At 50.3% G+C, this 19983-nt stretch overlaps 2 protein-coding genes across 4 annotated transcripts in view; one reads left to right on the forward strand and one right to left on the reverse strand.

Annotated features, from left to right (window-relative positions):
• The window catches only part of LRRC4 (leucine rich repeat containing 4), a 91817-nt gene extending 80027 nt beyond the window's left edge, over positions 1–11790 (reverse strand). For 2 of the 3 annotated variants that reach the window (XR_003516657.2, XM_027574984.1), the window contains exons 1-2: positions 11649–11790; positions 9597–11461 (exon numbers count right to left, since the gene is read on the reverse strand). Coding sequence is in view for 2 of the 3 variants with exons in the window: in XM_027574984.1 (XP_027430785.1) it covers positions 9597–11361 (1765 nt within the window). In the remaining variant the exon portion in view is untranslated. Of the gene's footprint in view, positions 1–7581; positions 11462–11648 lie in introns of those variants that run through there. The other variant, XM_027574983.2, reaches the window with a different exon arrangement.
• SND1 (staphylococcal nuclease and tudor domain containing 1) overlaps positions 1–19983 on the forward strand; it is a 410452-nt gene that overhangs the window by 340923 nt on the left and 49546 nt on the right. The gene's annotated exons all lie outside the window — the stretch shown is intronic.

Genomic DNA, 19983 nt, shown 5'->3' on the forward strand with positions numbered 1-19983 from the left:
AATAGCGATCACCCCAGTTTCCGTGTTGGCCCACATTCCTGTACCTCTGTCCTGGAAAAGATCCATATTTAGGGGCCCAAAATTGATTCCAGTGAACTTATCACCATGTTTCACATCTCAGATGCTCATCAGTTTTTGTCCATTGTGTCCGAGCTCAAGCCACAGTCTGCACCCCGGAGCCCTCCCCCTGCCTTCCAGCCAGCCAGTGCTTGTCTTGCACGGAACTCCTCACTCCTCCGGAGGCACCTAAGCTTTCACTTTCTCTTGTCAGAGTGCCTGCCCATTTCATCTTCTCACTAACCTCTAGCCTCCCGCTCAGCCTTTTATATCCCAGGTCAGCAGTACCATGCCCGCTGGAGAAGAGCATTCTTTCTCGTGATCCTCACTCCCCACCAAGAGCATATCTTCCTGGCTGGCTAATCTCTCCTGCGTAATGTTAGCAACACCTCCGGGAGAAAGGGAATTTCTCTGGCACAGTCTGTCTCAACACCAGCAGAACACAGGCTGTTGCTTAGGAGTGGGAATCATTAGAGTTAGGCCATTATTGGAGGGGACCAGTCTCTGGGGGGGCTAGCAGAAATTACCACTCCTTAATAGATGAAAACTCATTTGCCGGAAGCCCCTGCCCTCCTCTTTATTTCTCTGCATTCTCCACCTCCCTTCTCTTCCCAGCTTTGAAGTCAAAAAGAGAGGTAACGCAAGCCCATCCAAGATGGCAAATTTCTGCTAAATTAACTTGGTTAAAAGATCCTTGGTTGAAAGCGGCTGTTCTTTTAGAATGTTTCTGTTGGGACTTGGCTTAAAACCATCACGAAGGAGACAGATTCTGATTAAATGTATGTGATAAAATTATAGCCAGGACCACTCCATTTCCCGAGAGGATTTGTTGAGGTGGCTAGGAGACATCTACTAGCTTCCTAGACCATATTTCAGAGAAGACCCTGGAGTCAACCTGGGCTGTCTAAGCTTTCCCTGCAAGGGTCCCCTTGTTTACAAAGGAACCAGGGAAGGCGAAAGACGTGGAAGCAGGACTCCAGACTTCTCTGCTTCTCCAGTGGTCATCTTGACCTTGAACAGACCTCTAACATGATTTTTGCCTCTGTATGCCTTCCCTGCACAGGGATGCATGTTCTTTACCTTATAGCTCTTTGCTGTTGTAGGGGAAGGGGGGGGGTAGGTGGCATGAGCAACAAATGTTCCTTTTAATTTATTACCTGTTTGGGCTGCCATCAGAACTCACATGCCTTGGAACATTTGTGGTTGAAGAGAAAGGAAGAGTTGCCTGATTTCTCAGCTCTAGCTGTTTGAGTGAAGTCATGAGTGGGCACTGTGTCAGAGCATTAAGCACAGATAAAGCACTGGTGTGAAAGGCCTTTCCTTCTTCCTCCCTCTCCTCCCCTCCTCCCCCTCCCCTCCCTTCTCTCCCTGGAAGCAAACTGTAAGGGATTGCACCCAGTCGCCAAATCCAGGGGACACTCCTCACTTTGTAGTTTCTGTAAATGGCGCCCCCTGGATTTGTCAGTCACCGTGGCCCTGCTGAGGTTCAGTAGCAGTGCTGGGTTGAGAATCCAAAGACCAGAGATCTGGTCTCTCCATCACCAGCTATGTGACACCTGAGCAAATCGCATCTCCCTGGCCTTCATTTTCCTCATAAATAAGTTTTCTGAATTAACTTAGAAAGTCCCTTCTCTGTCTCCACATCCCTGAATTTTGAAGCTATAAACCATCATTCTGGCCTCAGCGTTTTGCCATCCCAAGGTTGGCCAGCCTTGATAACACACCCATCATGTGAAGGTGGCCTCAGCTGACATGATACCATTGGTCAGAGCAGATGTGGACTTCAAACGGGAATATGGCAGAGGGGGCTAAAGAAAGGGAAAGCTACCCTGCAGGCACAGCAGGCTGGACCGAGAAGGGCATGGAATAGGCCACTTCCTCATTCTTCTTGTTTTCGTACCTCTCTGTGGCTTCAGAACCTTCTTCTGACACACATGCACACAGTACACCCAGTAGGTGCAATCACTTCCCTCATCAGAGTAACCAAATGAAATGCAAACATGCTTGGAGATATCTCAGTCTTGCCAAGTATCTCCAAGCCCTCCTCCCCATTTCTAATTAAAAAATTATCTTCTCTTTCACTGGTTCCTCTAGCAGTCTCTTCCTTGGCCCTCCCTCCTTTCTTACTCCAGACTGTCCTAATTCATCCCCTTAAAGAGATGAATTGGAAGAATATGCTGTCATGTCAGAAGGAAGCCATTGTCAATTCACACAGGCAAAGCTAATAGGATAAAGTATTATCCAACTTCCTTTAAGTCTAGAAATTAAGTCTTCTTGCAATAGTAATAGATTAGAACTTGTAACCACTGCAGCTGCTGGCTGCAGGAAGAGGCTGTTAGTATCCGAGGCCTCAGCTCCATTTCTGGGCCTGTGCTGGGCCTTTTGTGAGGGACGCACTGAGCATTCCTGCAAACATTGCTACGCTCTGTGGAGAGCTGCCTGTAACTCATTCACTTCACCTACAGGGCAGAATCTGAGTGGGAGAAGCTGTCTGAATGGTCTTACTGAACCCGGATGAGTAGGTAGGTGAAGGGAAGAAGCCAGGGCCTGGAAGACTCTAGGAAGAAGTAGCCAGAGGCCAGGAAACCAAACTTTGCACAGGGAACAGTTAGTGTGTGAAAGCTCTACTCAGTCATCCTTGCTGACTCATTGAGCAGGTAGAATGACTTATCTGGTGACTAAATCAGCACCAGCGCAGACATAGGGAAACCAGAGGTGAGACCTTAAAGAAACTTTAAGAGACTATAGATGAAGGACTTGCCTTGGAAGAGGAAACTGCATGAGAACTGTTGGAAGAGTCATCAATCTTCTGGAATGGAAGGGTCTTGCAAAGATGTCCTAGGTCCTATCATGGCAAATGATTATCCTCAGATGGGGATTATGGAGGGAAACACCCTGATAGAATTATTGGAGGGTGCTGCTTATTAGGGGGGTTATAAGGAGGTGGATGGGTATTAAAGAAATGCGTGGATTAAGGACTGTCCCTTTGGTATTTAGTAATCAAAACTTTAGTAATTGTTCTAGTATTGTTCCTGGATGCACAGAATGAATGACCATGAAAGTACCTAAGTACTACTTTGCTCCATCTAGTCCCCACACCTGGCATTAGGACAGCCTCTCAGCTCAGTGCTTCCCTGCTGGAGGGTCAAAAATCTTAATGGGATAAGTTAGGGAAGACACCGTCCTCTCAAATGCTAACACTCTTTGACAAGAGAGCTTCTCCCAGGGACATCCCCCACAGGCCTCAGCCTAATCTCTCTGACTCACTGCCAGGGTCCATGTGCCCTGAACTCACAGTCATCACCATTTTTATGGGAAAACACAATTTATATGATATCCTCCCACTGGAGTAATACTCTTTTTGTGTGGCTAAATAGTGACTTGCACCACCCTTCACTGTGAAGAGAAGTGAGGGACCAGATTCAGAGCAGACCCCTGAATGAGCCAGTCAGGGTCAGGATTAGATTACAGTCCTAAGGGCCGGGTTGCTTTCCCCAAGCAGGGGACAGCCTGCAAGATAGAGAACAGGACTGTTGTGGGTAGGTGGTTTGGCCCAAGTACTGACGGCAGAGCTGGCATGTACCAGAGGATAAAACCTGTGATCATCCTAAAATCTAATTCTAGCTACTCATTAGGAAATCAAAATGCATTCTCTCTTAGGCTTCTCTTGGAAAGTTAATCTCCCTGCTTTTCTTCTCCTCCGTTCCATGCCATGAATTTCACACTTAACAGTCCTCCCCCATCCAGGGTCCAGCCAGCCTCTTGCTTGCTGGGACAGAGGAATCTCCCTGGCTTTCCTCCTTAACTGCATTGCAGACCCTTAGCCTGTGTATCTGCCATATAGCTCCGTTCTGCTCTCACTTGCTCAAATTATGGTGGGTTTTTGTTTTGTTTTTCCTGCCTGTATTTTCTCCAAGCCCTCTAATTCTGTTTTGAAGCCCCAATAGCTCCTCTCTGTGCTGCCTTCTCCCTCCTGGTGCCTCAGACCTCCCCTCCCCTAACCTTCGTAAGGCATCCTGATAGAGAAACAGAGTGAGGTGGAGAAGACTCTAGGAAGTTTATCCTCTGAGTAAAGGACCAAGGTTTCTGAGATAAATGTATCCTGGCCCAGCCCTCACCTGTGCATCATCACCAACAGCAGCACCTTTCCTTTTTTCTGGCTTACTGCAAAGAGAGGTCATCTATTCCTGGACTAAAATGGTGCCTTGGGCCAGCTAGAGAGCTGGATTAGGGAACAGAGCACAAGGCAGTTTTCCTGGGGAGAAAAGTACAACCCATCTTTCCCACTGGGTCTGGGCTCATGTAGATAGTGCTGTCCCCTGTTCCTGACTTCTTGATAAGCATCCTTCCTCTGTGGAATAGCTCCAAGGCATGTTCTCTCTTTGGGCACAGAGGAGGTTCTAGAATAGAGGTGGTGATTGAGGAGGGCTGGTCAGTTGGTCTGTATCCTTAGGTTTATCATCAAATAACTACCAACAGTACAGCACTCAGTTACCATTCTGAGTGTGATTTTATTTATATAATTTTAATTCTCATAACCTATGTAGTGGTGAGGTGTAGATACTCATATGTCCATTTTACATATGAATAAGCTGAGTATTTGTCCCAAGTCACACAGATAGGAAGCAGTGGAGCTGAGATTCAACTCAGGAATACCGGATCCAAAGTCTATACTTGTAAGCACCGTGCTGAGTTGCTTTGCAAGTATGTATGTTTCACTGATCTGGTTCCTGAAGCATTTATCCCTGCTCCAAGAAGCAGTTTACTTCATTTTAATTTAAAGCAAAGATGAAAACAACCTTAATCTACAGCCCAAACCATTCTCATCCCTTCAGGGGTAATGGGTGCTTTCTGAATGCTGGAGACCAGGAGAGATGCTTTGGGGCCAAAAGCTGCCTTGCAGTTCAGCTGAGGCAGGATTTAGAAATGGCGTGAACAGTGCCTGCATTAGCCGATGGCATGGAGTGCTGAGTGCCAGCAGAAGAGATAAAATCAGACATATGTTTGGACATAAATGTTCTATCTCTTTCTTTTTCTTTTTCTCTAATTTTAATCCCCTGCTGCTTTGTTGCAGTAAAATGTCGGGGCCTTAATTGTGGGCTCTGGCCCCCTGAGGTAGTATAATGTGGGCTGTATAAGGTCCCCTTGGCCCTCTCCTAGCGCTGTGCATCTCCACAGAAGGAAGCCAGAGCTCTCCACCATTAACGGCATGGACTCTGGACCTCTTCCCCACCAACAACAGGAATTGTTTTGCCAGGGACTCTCTACTACATTGTTCTACCCAGCACCCAGCAAGTTGCTGGCCTCGATACATGTTAAACAGTCATGATAAAACTAATGTCTCTAGGCCTTAGAAACGATCCTGTCTACTCTCCCTTCTTTGATAATCAGATGCAGCATAACACCAAAGAGTGACAAAAGGCCTAGAGTAGATTATGGGAGTGGCAGCCACAGACAGCATGGCACTTAAAGAGCTGGGGCTGGGGTAGGTATAGTGGTGGAGGGGGTTAAGGAGCCCCCCAGTAGTCTCATCATTGAGCCAGACAAGCAGAAACCATTCCACTATAGAGCACTTACTCTGATAGGTGTTTCAAGACCTCTGCCACTCTACTCCGCAAAGCTTCCAAGGCTGAGGTTGGGAGAAGGCCAAGTTACCCCTCTTCCCTTTGTGAACACCCTGCCTTATCTACGTTACCCTGTCTCTGGCAGCCATCTGCCATTGCCTCAGGATCAGAAGTTGTGTTACGTGCAGTCCCAAGAATCAAACTCCTTGGCACACGTGGCCCTTTGGCTGGCTGTGGGGCCCCTGTGGTCAGAATTCTGGTCAGACCTTGGAGGGCAGTAGAGCCAGTCCTGAAGGAGATTGAGCACCTCTAAGGAGAACACAGCAATATCTACAGGAAGGTCCCATTTTCATTGCATATTGGCCAGGAAAGAAATAGGTTCTTGAAGGCCCAGAAGAGCTTGAGTAAGGAAGGCACATTTGACTTGGGAGTCCAGAGATCTGGGTTTCAGTCCCACCTCTTCCACTCACCAGCAGTGTGACCTTGGAGGTATCTTTCCATTTCTCTGGGGCTGTTTCCTTGACCAGAAAATGTAAAGGGATTAGACTAAATGATCTTTCATGGCCCTTAAAAAATTCTCTAACTCCCTATAATCAGCAGCAGTCTTTCCCTCTTAATGTGTTGCTACAACTACTCCCCTGAAGAGCTACCAACCCATGTCCCATTCTTAAGTAACAAACCCTATAGCTTGGCCGCCAGGCCTGAGGATGAGTCACCAACACAGCATGAAAGGCCGCACTATCCGTGCTCATGGAACTCCTGTCCGAAAAGCTGTCCCAGGTGCCTGCTACAAAGGAGGAGATACCCAGCATTACGGCAGTGGAGGTTTGCTGCTCTAAAAGCTGCAACACTGCCCAGGTCGAGGAGTGGACCCTGTGGGGAAAGGAAGTACCCTTGCAGCTCTCAGGACACTTACACCCAGGAACCATATTCTCAGTCTCCCCCACCTCCTTTCAGCTTCCTTCTGGAGAGCGCTTCTCCCTCAGCCCCCAGGCCGCGGGTGTTTGTTCTTAGGCCTCTTCCCCAGGGATATATCCCTTCCCTCAGCTCTCCGGTTCAGCCACAGACACTTCATTCCAGAGCCAGTGTATAATCCCTCACTATCCAAGTAGCTGTCACAAAAGGAGGGGCATGAGGAAATTGGAAACACATCCTCTGTTTCTGAAGCAGTTACTTTCTCCACAGTTGCCCCTGAGTGTGTCCCCAGGAAGCTGCTCTAAACAGCATGAGTTGTCTTGTGGCACTGGGCAAGGGAGCATTTCTTGCTTTTTCAGCTGGTCCTGGCCAAGTCCCACCCTTTACTCTGCTGCAGTTTTCTCGTTGTATTGGCCGTAGGGTGGTAAAGGAGAGGCAGAGGGAAACATATACGCGGAGCCCGGAAATGTGAGTGGCAGTTTCTAAGTGTGCACCATGCATGCATGCTGCCACAAACACTGACACCCAGAAATGACACATATATACACCCAGGGGATTAAGAATTGGCCCCTTCTTAGCCAACTGCTGCATAGTGCTGCCTCTCTCCCTGTTCAGTGCCAGAGAGATCACACCCACTCAGTCCCGATTCCCTGCATTAGTATAAAGCACTGAAGAGACGCAGGGTCCGGGTTCATGCAGCTTCCCTGGACGTCATCACTCGGGAAGCATCAGGAGACAGATACCCACGACCACCAAGACATGTTTGGCTATTTGGCACCCAGAGAACAGAAGGAACACTGCCTGTGGGAAATTTAAACCAAACAACATTACTGCAGACCTCTTAAACCCAGGTCCCCCAGGGTCCCTGGGGAGAGTCGGTGCTGCCTGACCAGCAGCTTCTGCTGAGGTGGCATTTAACTTCTGGCCTGGTCCCAGGAGCTGAGGCTGACCCATTTCCCCTGCTTTTCCAGGGCATCGGGAATTTGGTTCTACCCCCAACAAAGCCAGGGACTAACACACTTAGCTTGTGGAAGGTGCACTAGAATCGGGGTGCTTTTATTTAAGCTAAGGAAAGATTGTTGACAGCTTTAGCATTTTTAACATTGTCCTCCCCTCCCACCTTACCTCTCCCCTCCCCTTCCCTTTTTGTCTTTAAATAGAAATGACTTGGTTGATGCTGGTAAGAACCTATAGGATCTTATTCAATTTAACCCTTTGGGGACATTGAATTAAAAATTGAACAATATTTATTAAAATACAAAAATACACTTTTCTCACATTACAATCAGTGTTCTTTTGTTGGCATTCCCCCCCCCCCACCCGTCCCACCCCTTTCAAATCTGAACCCTTTATTTCTTTTTAAAGCTAAAATAATAAATGAAAGAAGTTACAGCATTAAGTGGACCAGAATAACAGAGATCTCTGCCTTCGCCACCCATGCCCACCCCTTCTCCTCCACCTCCTCCTGAGGTAGGCCTGGGAGAGGGAAGCCTTCCCCCCATTGTGTTACATTCAACAGGACTCCTTGCAGAACTCACTTCTTGTGTGCATGTGTATCACTTTTGTTTTAACTGTGGATTTCACGTCTTTTTTGTGAACCATCCTGTTCAGTCAAGGCTTCATTATACTTTAAATGAGCCTGTGCCCTTTTTCTCTCTCCACTCATGTTCTGCCCCCACCCCATCACCACAACCAGTTGACATCAGCTATAATAATCCCTAATGAATCAGCATTTAGAGTAGTCACCAAATCACAAGCATGAGAAAAGCTTCCACTCCCCCAAGCTCCCCAATCCCAGCCTCTCCTCCTTCTCCACCTTAAAACAAACAAAACCTTTATAAAAAATCATAAAATGCCATCATTGTCTACAATCATTTGTCAGATACCAGGAACAACAGGTGGACATGGCACAATGCTAATTTATGGCCTCCTGTGAATACATTCTCTCTGCTTCTGCTCTCCCTTCCCACCCCCCTCTGTTGCCGCACCCCCTTCAGGGGCCTCCTCCCTCTCAAGGGAAACCCTGAATAGACACATGTCCTGCAAAGAGCGGGTTAAACCCATCTGCAGGAATCTGGTGCATTGTGAAAGCATTTGACTGAGAGCTACGCCAGCTCCCTTCCTTCTCTGCTCCTTCCTGAGGCGCGCTGTCAGGCGGGGCACACGAGTGTCCCAGTGCACCAACCAAGGAGACTTGTGCACATGGACAGACGGAAAGACTGAGCCCCTTTAGGGAGTCATTTGAATTTTGGTGGTTTTCCTGTTTAAAGAACAGTTACAGATCTATCTTCCCCTTGGCCTCAAGAAAAAAATTATTGCCTCTCAGCATTTTGGCACAGTACAAATCCTTGGTGCTTTTTTTTTTTTTTTGTATTTTTAAAAATAAGATAAATTTGCAAAGACAGCTCTCAGCTTAAGAAAGGTGTCTATAGAAATGGGTAATCCTGTATGCTATGAAGCATCTATTAAAAAATGACAGTCGGCCCCCCACCCCCACCCCTCAGCATCCCGCACCCTACCTCTTTAGGGATGTTTGTCGCTGTTTTTAGTTTATCTTAGCAGTTTCAACCTTAGATCAGAAATCTCTTCTGGCATCATAACAAGTTGACTTGTGGCTTCTGCCCCACAGCCTTCCCAAGAACCCCACTCCCCCTTTAAATAGAACTTACAAGTTAGAAAATAGTTTTGTTTTGATTTTTTGTTTTTAAATTTTAATATAATCTGTTTCTTTTACCAGCCCATAGATTTAATATATAAGCATATACAAGAAAAAGTCTCTCCCCACTCTGTACAAAAGTTGCTGTCGTGTGTGTGTGTGTGTGTGTGTGTGTGCATTCTATTGCATTTTATAAGTTTTTGGGGGGAGGGGGAGTCATATTTGAGTTTCCTGTACCTTGTCCTTGGTATGGGTCTGAATTATATAAGGTTCAGAAATTGTGGTGACTGTGGGGTGCAGAGAGTTCCCCAGGCTGTTTTCTGTCCAGTGGGCCCCATGTGCTGGTTTGTAGGTGTTGTAGTTAATATGGTCATGAATTGTGGGCAGCACTACTGCCCCCTCACCTGATACACCGGATGGAGCTGCTGTCGCTGCCGCAGACGCCGCCGCTGGGATGTCTTCATCCACCTGGATAATCTCAACTGTCCGGGCAGCTGTGACTGTACTCCTCTGCTGGTGCCGCTTACGAAGTTTATAGAACACGATCAACATGGCGGCAGCTAGCAGAGTCACTGCCACGAAGCAGCCAATGATGATCTTGGTGGTCTTCATGACTTCATCCAGGCTGGTCTGCATCTTATCATTGGTGTCTGTCACGGGTACCTGCTTGGGCACGCGGGTGGTCTGAATGAGCACCGTGGTAGAGGTGGTATATGCCGGCTGATAACCCGTGGACGTAGTAGGAACAGGCTTGTACTTGCGCGTTGTATCCTCAGGTGAGATCTCGGTGGTCTCCACTGTGACAGTGGTGAAGAAGCTGTAGTTAGAGGTGTTGAGCTCGGCCGTGCTCACGTTGAGGTAGGCCGAGGCGTTGGAGTTACCTGCCACGTTGGTCACCATGCATGTGTATACCCCGGTGTCTGAGAGCAGCACATGGGAAAAGTTCAAGGTGCCATCGTTGAGGACAGAGATCCTTGGGTGGCGGGAGGCGTGGCTGAGCACTGTCCCATTGGGCAGCAGCCACTTCACAGAGGACATAGGGGGGGTCCGACACTTAAGTTCTGCCATCCGGCCCTCAGAGATATTGAGGTCCCGAGGTGCATCCATGATGAAGGGGGCAGAGCACTGGAAGGAGGCCTGGTCCACCTCCACCAGGTAGCGGCCACGCATGTGCAAGGGAGCATGACAGCGGCCACAGCAGGTAGAATTGGTGGGTATGTACTCCCGAAGCCACCAGGCTAGCCACAGAATGTCACAATCGCAGTTCCAAGGATTGTGGTGTAGGTGCAACTCCACCAGGTACCTCAGTGGGGTGAAGAGGTCATGGGGCAAAGAAGAGAGGTTATTGTGGGCCAAGTTGAGTTCCACAAGTGAGGCCAGCCCATCAAAAGCATTTCGCTCAATCAGGCTGACCTGTGAGTTCATGACCCATAGCTTCTTAAGGGAGCTTAGGCCATGGAAGGAGCCAGGCCTGATCTCAGGGAAGTGGTTCCCTGACATCTCCAGCTCCTCCAGCCCCACCAGGGGGGTGAGATTGGGCATATCTTTAATGTTGCACATGCCCAAGTTCAGGTACTTGAGGTTGAACAGTCCCTCAAAAGCGCCCTCAGAGATATACTCCAGCTTCTTGAGCTCCCCCAAGTCCAGGCGCATGAGGGAGGGCACCCGGTTGAAGGCATAAGAGGGGATGCTTTCTATGGGGTTGTTGCGAAGCCAGAGCTCCCGCAGCTTGGACAGGTACTCAAAGGCCCCACTGGGGATGACTGTCAGCCAGTTGTCGAACAGCTCCAGGGTGTTGAGGCTGGCCAGGCCGTTGAAGGCCCCCACCTCGATCTGCCGGATGGAGTTCCTGCCCAGCTGCAGGACCTCCAGGTGGTGGAGGTGGCGGAAGGTGTCGGCCTGGATCATCTGGATATTGTTTTCCATGAGGTTGAGGTACCGGGTGTTGGAGGGGATACCCTGAGGGACCTCGGAGAGGCCCCGGCGGGTGCACACCACCTTGCTGAACTGGTTACTGCATGAGCAAACGGATGGGCAGTTCTGGGGCCCCGCGGAGGCGGCAGCGGCGATGGCTGCACACAGAATCCACACTTGCGCCGTGAGGTAGACGACGGGGAGCAGGACGGCATTCCAGGTGTGGTGCACAGTTACCTGCCACAAGAGCTTCATGGTGTGGCACGTTCATAATTCACCATCGCCTGGGATTTTGGCTCGGAAAGGAGAACCAGCCCTACCCCGGCTTAAATGAGCTAGGAGCGCCTCTTTCCATCTGGAGAAGGAGGTGGGGAGGGGGCGATTAGAGAGACGGAGCAGACCGGCGCGGGGGGGGGGGGGGGGGGATGCCCAACTAGAGCGTGGCCGCTGTCTCCAGCCCCCCGCAAGGCAAGCCCTCCGAAAGCCGAGACTTTCTCTCCCCCGTGGCAACCATCCCCACCCAGTGAGTCGCTGTCACCTACCTCGGAAGGAAGGAATTGGCGTGGTGTCCTTAAGCGTTCTCCACAGGAGCCGGCCACGTCGTTGCCATTCTTACTTCTTAGTTTTAATTAACAAAAGGGGGAAGTCCAGGGGGTGGGGAGGGCAGAGGGGAGGGGTGGGGAGGGAGGGGTGGGGGAGACAAAATGGCTTCTAGTAAATCCGGAGCAGGCTACGGCGAAGCGGCGGAGTTGAGGCGCGCCGGGGAGAGCCAAGGCCCGGCGGGCTATGCAGGTGCATGCCCCCCCCTTAGCCGGAGGAGCGGCGCCACCAGCGCTTCCCTGCTTTGTCCTTGGACCCTGGCACCGGCTCGCACCAGCCACGGGGGAAGCCGCTTCATCGCCGGAGCGTGCCTCCGGCGCCCCCAGCCCGCTCCCGCGGCTGCCACCCGGCGGGGGTGAGGAGGCGCCCCGAAGCCTCCCAGGCCGCGCTCGTTGCTGCTGCTGCGCTGCGTTGCTCCCTCTCCTTGTGTCGGCGGCTCCCGGCTGGAGGCAGCTGATGCAGTCGTTCACTCGCGGGGCTGCGAGAGTTAAGAGGAGGTGTTCGAGGCTCCTTCGCCCTCCCCAGACACACACCCCCTTCTTTCCTCGCCTCTTCTCTGAAGGGTTAAAAAGACCAGAACTGGGCTTAGTTTCCCAGTCCGCCGTCTGCCGGCGCGAGGAGCAGCAGTTCGTCTAGCCCCCTGAGGGTCAGCGGCGTGGAGACAGCGCCGGGACCAGGTCCGCCGGCCGGAGAAGCGCGCGGCGGCCGGGTGGCGCTAGCACCGCAGGCCCCTTCAGGGAGTCCGGGGGCGGGCGCGGGTCCGGCGGCGGCGGCGGCGGCGGCGGCGGCGACCGCGACCGCAGCCCCCGCTGGCGCGCAACCGCCCGCCGCCGCCCGCCGCAGCCGGGCCCCCGGCGCGCCGCCGGCTCAGGCTTTGTGCGGAGGCAGCGAGTTCCGGGCTTTGGCTCGCGGCGCCTTCAGTGGCTGCAACGCCCGCGGACTGCTGCAGCGGCCCGAGCGCTGGCGGCGGTGGCGTGAGCAGCGGGGGTCGCGGCTGCGGGGAACGCTCCGGAGCCCGAGAACATGGTCCGCGCTTGCTAGCGGCGGCGGCGGCAGCAGCGGGGCCCCTGCGCTCGGCGCCCACCGTCTCCTCCTCGCGCCGGGCTCGCGGTGTTGCAGGCAGCAGCCACGCAGACTGCTCTCTCATCCTTTTGTCCTTCAGTCAGAACGTGAATGTACTGCTGACGCATACTGTTCTGGGGAGAAGATTAGCGTGATGCAGTGCTCTTATGTATTAACACCGCTCCCCCTCCGCTGCCTGCCCTCGAGGGGTTAACGCCGGCGCCTTCCAGCGCCGCGCCGCGCAGCCCCGAGCTCCGCGCCTCCGTCCGATTCCCTTCCTCCCTCCCTCCCTCCCTTCCCCCTTCCTCCCTCCCTCCCTCCCTCCCTCCCTCCCTCCCTCCCTTCCTCCCTTCCTTCCTCCTTCCTCCTTCCTCTTTCCTCTCTCTCCCCCACCCCCCACCCCCCTCCCCGGCGCTTCCTCCCCGCCCCCTCTCGACGAGGGGAGCGGAGCGGGCGAGCGAGCCGGAGTGAGCGTCAAGTGAAGGGCCGCGCGCAAGTCGCAGGCGTTCGCAGCTATTTTGGTCCTGCCGAGGGAGCCGCCGGGTGGCCGCTGATAGGCTGGAGCGGCGGGGCTGCTGCGGGAGCGACCGGGGCCCGGGCCCCGCCCCGTCCCCGGGCCCCCTCCGGCTCCAGACGCTGTGGGCTCCGGGGCCGGGAAGCGGGTGGCGTGGCGGGGCTGCTGCAGTTGGCCGGCCTCCCGCCCGGACCGCGTCATCCTCACCCCCACCGACTGTGACGGGGCGCCTGGCCGCACGGCCCGGGCAGCATACTAGAGTTCGGAGCTGCATGGTGGGGACACGGGGGCGGCTGGGGCTGCTTGGAGCCCGAAGACGGAGAGCCTGGGCTCCGCGGCCCGCCCCATGCTGCTGCACAGATGTCTCTTCGTCCTGCCCCCTCCCTTGCAAATTTCCTCACTCCTCCTCGGCTTTAACTTTTAAATGATTGTTATCTTACTGAGGGCTGCAGGGAGGGCAAGCGGTGGAAGGAAAGACCAAGTGTGAGGAGCCCGGGCAATGACGACCTGGGACAGCACAGCAGCCGGCAGGAAGGATTGAGGTGAACTCCCAGAAACCACGGGAGAACCTGCTCACTCATGGAGCCTCAGCCACCACTTCTCACTCTTTTAGCAGTCCTGTGTCGCCCTTTCCCCTCCCCAAGCCGGGCGAATGGAGTGGGGTGGGTCTTAAAGCCTTCTGCCCCAGGGCTTCACTGGCTCCCCTTTGTTGCTGAGTCTCCCTGAGAACTAAATAGCAACCTGCTCCCACTTTCTGGGGAAGAGACACCCTGGGGCATTTGACAGACCCGTGAAGGAGAACCGGACTAGGTCAGCCTTTTCCCACCCCCGAAAAAGACTGCCCTTTCCTCTGCCTAGTGGGGGTGGAGCCATCTGTGGCTAAGCCCTGGGAAAGCCCTAGAATATGGCACTGGTTTAGTATTTGCTTCTTTTCAGGGGCTGCCTCCAGACTCTCCTCCCTTGTGCCCCACACCTCCACCTTGGCAAGCTTGCTTGTTAAATAAACCATCACCTGCATGTGGGCTAATGCCGAAGAATGAGGAGGTCATGGATTTTTCAGCTCTCTACATTGTAGGACACCCGTATCTCGGGATTGTCTGCTGCTCAGTAACCTGGGCAGGGAATATGCCCTTAAATATGCCGGGGAATTCTTGAATTCCTGGAAACAAGTTCCACTGTAGGCAAGCTAGATTCCCCACTGATTACCAAGACCTTTTGATCATGCATTTGCAGTCAAATAATAACTTTAATAGTTAATATGTTGCCTAAAATTACATAGTAAGTGGCAAAGAGCCAAGATTTGAACCCTGGCATGTAGCGGATGTGTAGAAACTTGGGCGTGGAAGTAATTCTCCAGTTTGCTCACATTCGATGAAAATTCAGGTTTCACTTATCCACCTCAAAAGTTATTTACTAGGATGTTTACTGCTGCTCTCCACTATATGGAGAGAGAGAGAGAGATTTGTCTGTGTCCTTGTTTAATCTTTGTTTATCCAGTGAAGTAATTGCCACAGTTGCCTCCATTTTACAGGTGGAGGTCCTCAGCTCAGGCAGGCAAATAACACACTCAAGGTCATACATCCACAAAACAATAGAGCCAGCATTTCAACCCAGTCTTCTCACCTTGAGCCCAATATTTTCATCACTAACAAAAAAGTGTTCATTGTGTCCACACTGCAGAAATTAAATGACAGAAGCAGGAGGGGGGGGGGGGGAGACTGTAAAAAAGTTCAGTGAAGGGTATGTGAGAAATAAACAGAACAGAGGATGGGAGAGGAGGGGCTGAGAAAATACATCCTTCAACTTGTTTTACTCCCAATGACTAATCAAAAGAAAGAATGAGAGAAGTGGAGGTGAGTCAAACCCTGATACTAGGCTTCCTCTGGGCTCTTTAGTGGCTCCTTTTGCTTTCTTAGCTAAGCCCTATCTGCACATCATCAGCTTCAAGCAGGACCCTATTATCTTACAGATCCAGGGAATGTAATCCTATCCTGACAGGGATCTGTGGAGGAGAATCAGAGGCTTACTGGTGAATGGTTCCTCTCCTTGCCACAGCTGGCGTCGAGCTGGTAGAATGTCAGAGGACGCCCCGGCCAGGGTCTGATGGCACTCTGGAGTATGGCTGCCCTTACCTCCTCAGGTAAAAGAGGGGTCTACGCATTTCCATTTCCTGCCAGTGCAGGCAAACTCAGACCCCATCTGTTCACTCCAGGCACTGCAAATGAAAGGTTATGCCCCCATATTGTGTAGGTGGATGGAAGGGTGGGCTGCCTTGTATCAAACCAGTACTTAGTAATGAGCTTGTCTCCCAGTAAATATTTGTGAGTGATTGATGACCATGAATATGCCCAAGCTTGGTGCAGCCCATGGAGTTCTGGATGAGGCTGCTTTGCCCTCTGTAGGCCAGCTGAGCTGAGAGAGCACCACAGAAGCTATAGGCTAGACTGAGGAGGCCGTAGAGCCACGGCGGCACACAGCCTCTCTGAACTGAAAGTGCCACCAAAACCTCTAATCCTGTAACCTGAGGATCATGTAGCCATCAGCCGTTTTGCTTCAGAGCCCCAGGTTCTGACAGCTTCCTTGATTTGGAGTGGTGCGAAGAGAAGAGGAAGGCTTAAACTTTAAGAGGAAGGGAAGGACGAAACGCTGAGTTGAGACTGTTGTCACTTGTGGTTTCGCACAGAGACTGCTGTGATAAAGCCAGAGAGAACTGAAGAAGCCAGCCGGTGATTAGTCAAGGCTTTTGTCAGCAACTTGGTACCTGCCTTAAAGTTGGAATACCTGAGTTCTACTCTCCTTTCTGCCACTGGCTAGACACTGTTACAGATCTTAAAACAGCTCCAAACATTGGTTTCCTCATCTGAAGGAAATAGACTAGAATATTCCCACCAGCTCTCATAGTCCCTGATTCCCACCTCTTCTCAGATACATAGCTCTATGAACGAGATTGATCCATTGGGATGGTAGCCAAGACTTGGAAATGAGCCACACAGTTGAAGAGAGTGCTTCCTTTAGTTTAATCTAGAGATCCACAGTGCCAGAGCAGAGTAGATCACACTTTGTTTTCCCAGCTACTAAAAAGGCTGATAGATCCCAGAATGTTAAAGGTATCTTGGAGATCATCTGGACTCAACCTCTCATTAATGTCATTAATGAAGTTCAGAGAAGCATACTGACTTGCCTAAAGCCACATGATTGACTCACATCAGAGTCTGTCATTTCTGAGCTCCGTCCCTCAATCAGGATGATAACGTATTTGCATTTAAGCCTGGGGCTTGAAGATATTTCCAAATGCTTATCTTCTGTGGTCTTATATGCAGGTGCTATCATTATACTTTGTTGGATTGGGATCAAGATGGGTCTTCGATAGAACCAGTCTGTCATTCTGAGTGACTTTGGAATCCTAATAAGAAGTGAAAGAAATGGTCACCCAGGGAACTGACTCTTAAGGAGACCCAGGACTGCCTCACTCAGCCAGGTTAATTGGGCTCATGGTAAAGCCCAGAGCTAGACTACTCCCCACCCTGACATGCGTCCCTGAGCCATTATCCTGAGCAGCCACTAGATGTCCATAATGCCTCATAGGGATTGCCAGGAGTGAGCAATCTTCGGCAGGGTACTATCTTGGCCTCCAGTAGGCTTTTGGGTCCCTTACGATAGGTCCATCGGTAGAAGATTACATATGCTCTGAACCTGTAGTTCCTGTTCTCAGTACCGTTGGGCTGCCAAACCCTACTCAGGCACCTTTTCCATTTTTATACTTTTTTTTCTTCCATTTGAGCAAAGAACAAAACAAGAGCAAAGGAAGAAAAGGGTTTTTGGAAAACAGGAAGAAAGGAAAAGAAATTCTATGGAAATTATCCTCCACAAATGAAGGAAAGACACCAGGTGATTGGTGAATAAGCAACAAGAGAAGAGTATAAGAAACCGTCTGTATGGAAATAGTCACCTCTTACCCAAGGCAATGAACACATTGTGTGTGCTTGACTCCTCCTGAGTTGGCATTTCTCACTCTCACCCATGTATGCAAACCCCCTGCAGGGTAACACGTCATGAGGAAGTCTTTAATGGGTAAAGTCGCCATTGCAAAATGATCATAAGGTTCTTTTTCTTGGCTGTGATCCTTTAGTGAAGCCGTGGCTGTGCCATTACTGCACATGGTCATAAAGGAAATACCTTGAGTCCTTGAGCCCAGTGAGTCAAGGTGACACCGCTGTTCAAGAAGTACCCACTCTTCCGCGTGCCCTCAGCATCCACTGTTCTTTTCCCCCCCAAGAACTCTGTTCTTCAAGGAAGTCAGAAGGAAGTGGACAAAAAAGCACTTTCTCTGCAAGTCCCATCCAGAACAATTTGCAAAAACCTCAGCGAAGAAGAGACAAGATGCTTAATAAGAATGGCAGAAAGAACTCGAGAATGGCAGGGCCTTTCCCTCTCCTGAGGCTAGTTTCCTGGGGCTTATGGTTTCTTTGTGGGCCGCCAGGCCTGAGTGAAGGGAGAAACCTCCCAGCACCCCACATGGCCTCCTCTTTTGGAATAGTCGGTTTGGTGCCCATTTTAGCCACAACCTCCTGAGTGTTCAAACACACCAGAGGTCCAGCCAGAAGCCTTAGAAATGTTCACCTCTGCGGGTGCACTGGCCCACTACAGGCTCTTGTGTTCTAGCTTTCTCTTTAATTCCCTTTGTACAGCAGTAACAGTAATGATGTGAACAGCAGTTCTTACTTGGGAGTTCTTACACATGTAATCCTCACCGGTTTCGTGCAGTGGGTACCATTAGACTCCCCATTCTGCAGATGAATTTAAGCAGCTTTCTCAGGGTTGCGGAACTAGTAAGTGACTGTAGTAGTTTCTTGAGGCTGTCATAACAAATTACCACATATTTGGTGTTTTAAAACATCAGAAATTTATTCTCTCACAGTTCTGGAGGCTAAAATTGCAAAATCTGGCAAGGCCCTGCTCCCTCCAAGGGCCCTAGGGGAGAATCTGTTCCTTGCCTCTTCCAAGCTTCTGGTGACTGTCGCATTCCTTGACTTGTGGCTGCATCGCTTCGATCTCTGCCTGTGTGGTCCTGTTGACTCTCCTCTCTCTCTGCTTTGTGACTTACAAGGATACTTATCATTAGATTTAGAGCTGACCTGGGTAATCCAAGATGATCTCATCACAGGATCCTTAATTATATCCGCAAAGACCCTTTTTCCAAATAGGGTAATAGAGATCTGGGGATTACGATGTGGACATATCTTTCTGGGGGCTCATCCAGCTTATTACAGTGACAGAGCCAGGTTTCAATCTCAAATCTGTCTAGTGCCCACATTCCAACCACTGTGAGGTACCACTTAAGAGGCAGAGGAAGGGAAGGGTACATCTGACAGCCATGGTGTGTGGCTCCCCCACATACCTGTGCTTGAGGAGTAGAGGAGCGCCCCGTCAGCTGGACAGCCCCCGGGAAGGGAGGGAGTCCCTCAGTCAGCTCAACAGTTAGGACAGAGCACCTGAGCCAAGTGAAGGGGGCAGGCTGGCTAGACAAACTTAAGGAGTCTGTGTCCTCTTTTCTTTATGCTTCTCGTGATTCCTTGTTTTGGTAATTTGCTCACTCTTTCTTTACCTGGCCTCTAGATTTTATCCCAAAGATCTTAGAACATTTAAGCATTTACCAGTCATACTAGAAGTACCTTTTGACATTCCTACAAAATCTGGCTCAAGTATAACTGTCTCACATAAATGTTGAGCTTTCTGCTCATTGAAGATTAAGAGAAGCCTTAAGATCAGAGTCCAGCGGATACAGATGTGGGACTGGGAATTATGCGTAGAATAGCTTTTCAAGTATCACCACCATAAATGTGATCCTTAGGCAGGGGTCCATGCCTTGCAATGAACCTTTTCACAGACAGATTTGCTGAGTGCGTATAAATGTGCTCATATTTTGGTTGGGAGAAACCCAAACAAGTTTTTCCCCCAAACTGGCTCCTACAAGATAGTTTGGAGCTTGAGGGGAATAGGCAGATGTATGTGCGCTTGTACGTGTGTTAGTGGGCATTACAGTGGTGGTTATGAGAGTATTCTGGAGTTAGAGGCCTGGGTTCAAATCCTACCTCTGCTTCTTGCATACTGCATATGGCTCAAATTCTTCATGTATGACGTGGGATTAATAACTGTAATTACTTTGTGGTATTATTGGGCCAGAAGGAAGTCAGGGAAAACACGGTCCATCTTAGAAGATTGTGACCACAGCAGCTATTATTTCCTCATGTGGAAATTAGCATAGAAACGAAGTAATTTATCCAAAATTAATTATTGAGATAACCCCTTTTTTTTCCTCTCCGCCACCCCCCCCAGACTTTTGTGTTCTTGGTAGCATACCTAATTTAGACCTTTTGATTCTACATTAACGATAAGAAGGTGGTTTCTGTTGTTCTTACCAGTTAATTTTTTTTAAGATAATTTTTTAACTTACAGGTCAAAAAGAGTGCTGATATACCCTCCACCCAGCTTCCCCTAATATAAACATCTTAGATGACCACAGAACATCTCTTCAAAACTAAGAAATCTACCTATTAAAGGCATCGCTTTTTACTCTTGCCCTCTACAGTGTATTCTCCACAGCTGCCAAAGTGATCTTTGTGACATTCTGTCAGATTGTTAATGATTTGCTTAAAATGCTCCCATGTCTTCCCTTCATAATTGAAATGATAACCAAACTG

The sequence above is a fragment of the Zalophus californianus genome, chromosome 12 (genome assembly GCF_009762305.2).
Source record: "Zalophus californianus isolate mZalCal1 chromosome 12, mZalCal1.pri.v2, whole genome shotgun sequence".
Lineage (NCBI taxonomy): Eukaryota > Metazoa > Chordata > Mammalia > Carnivora > Otariidae > Zalophus > Zalophus californianus.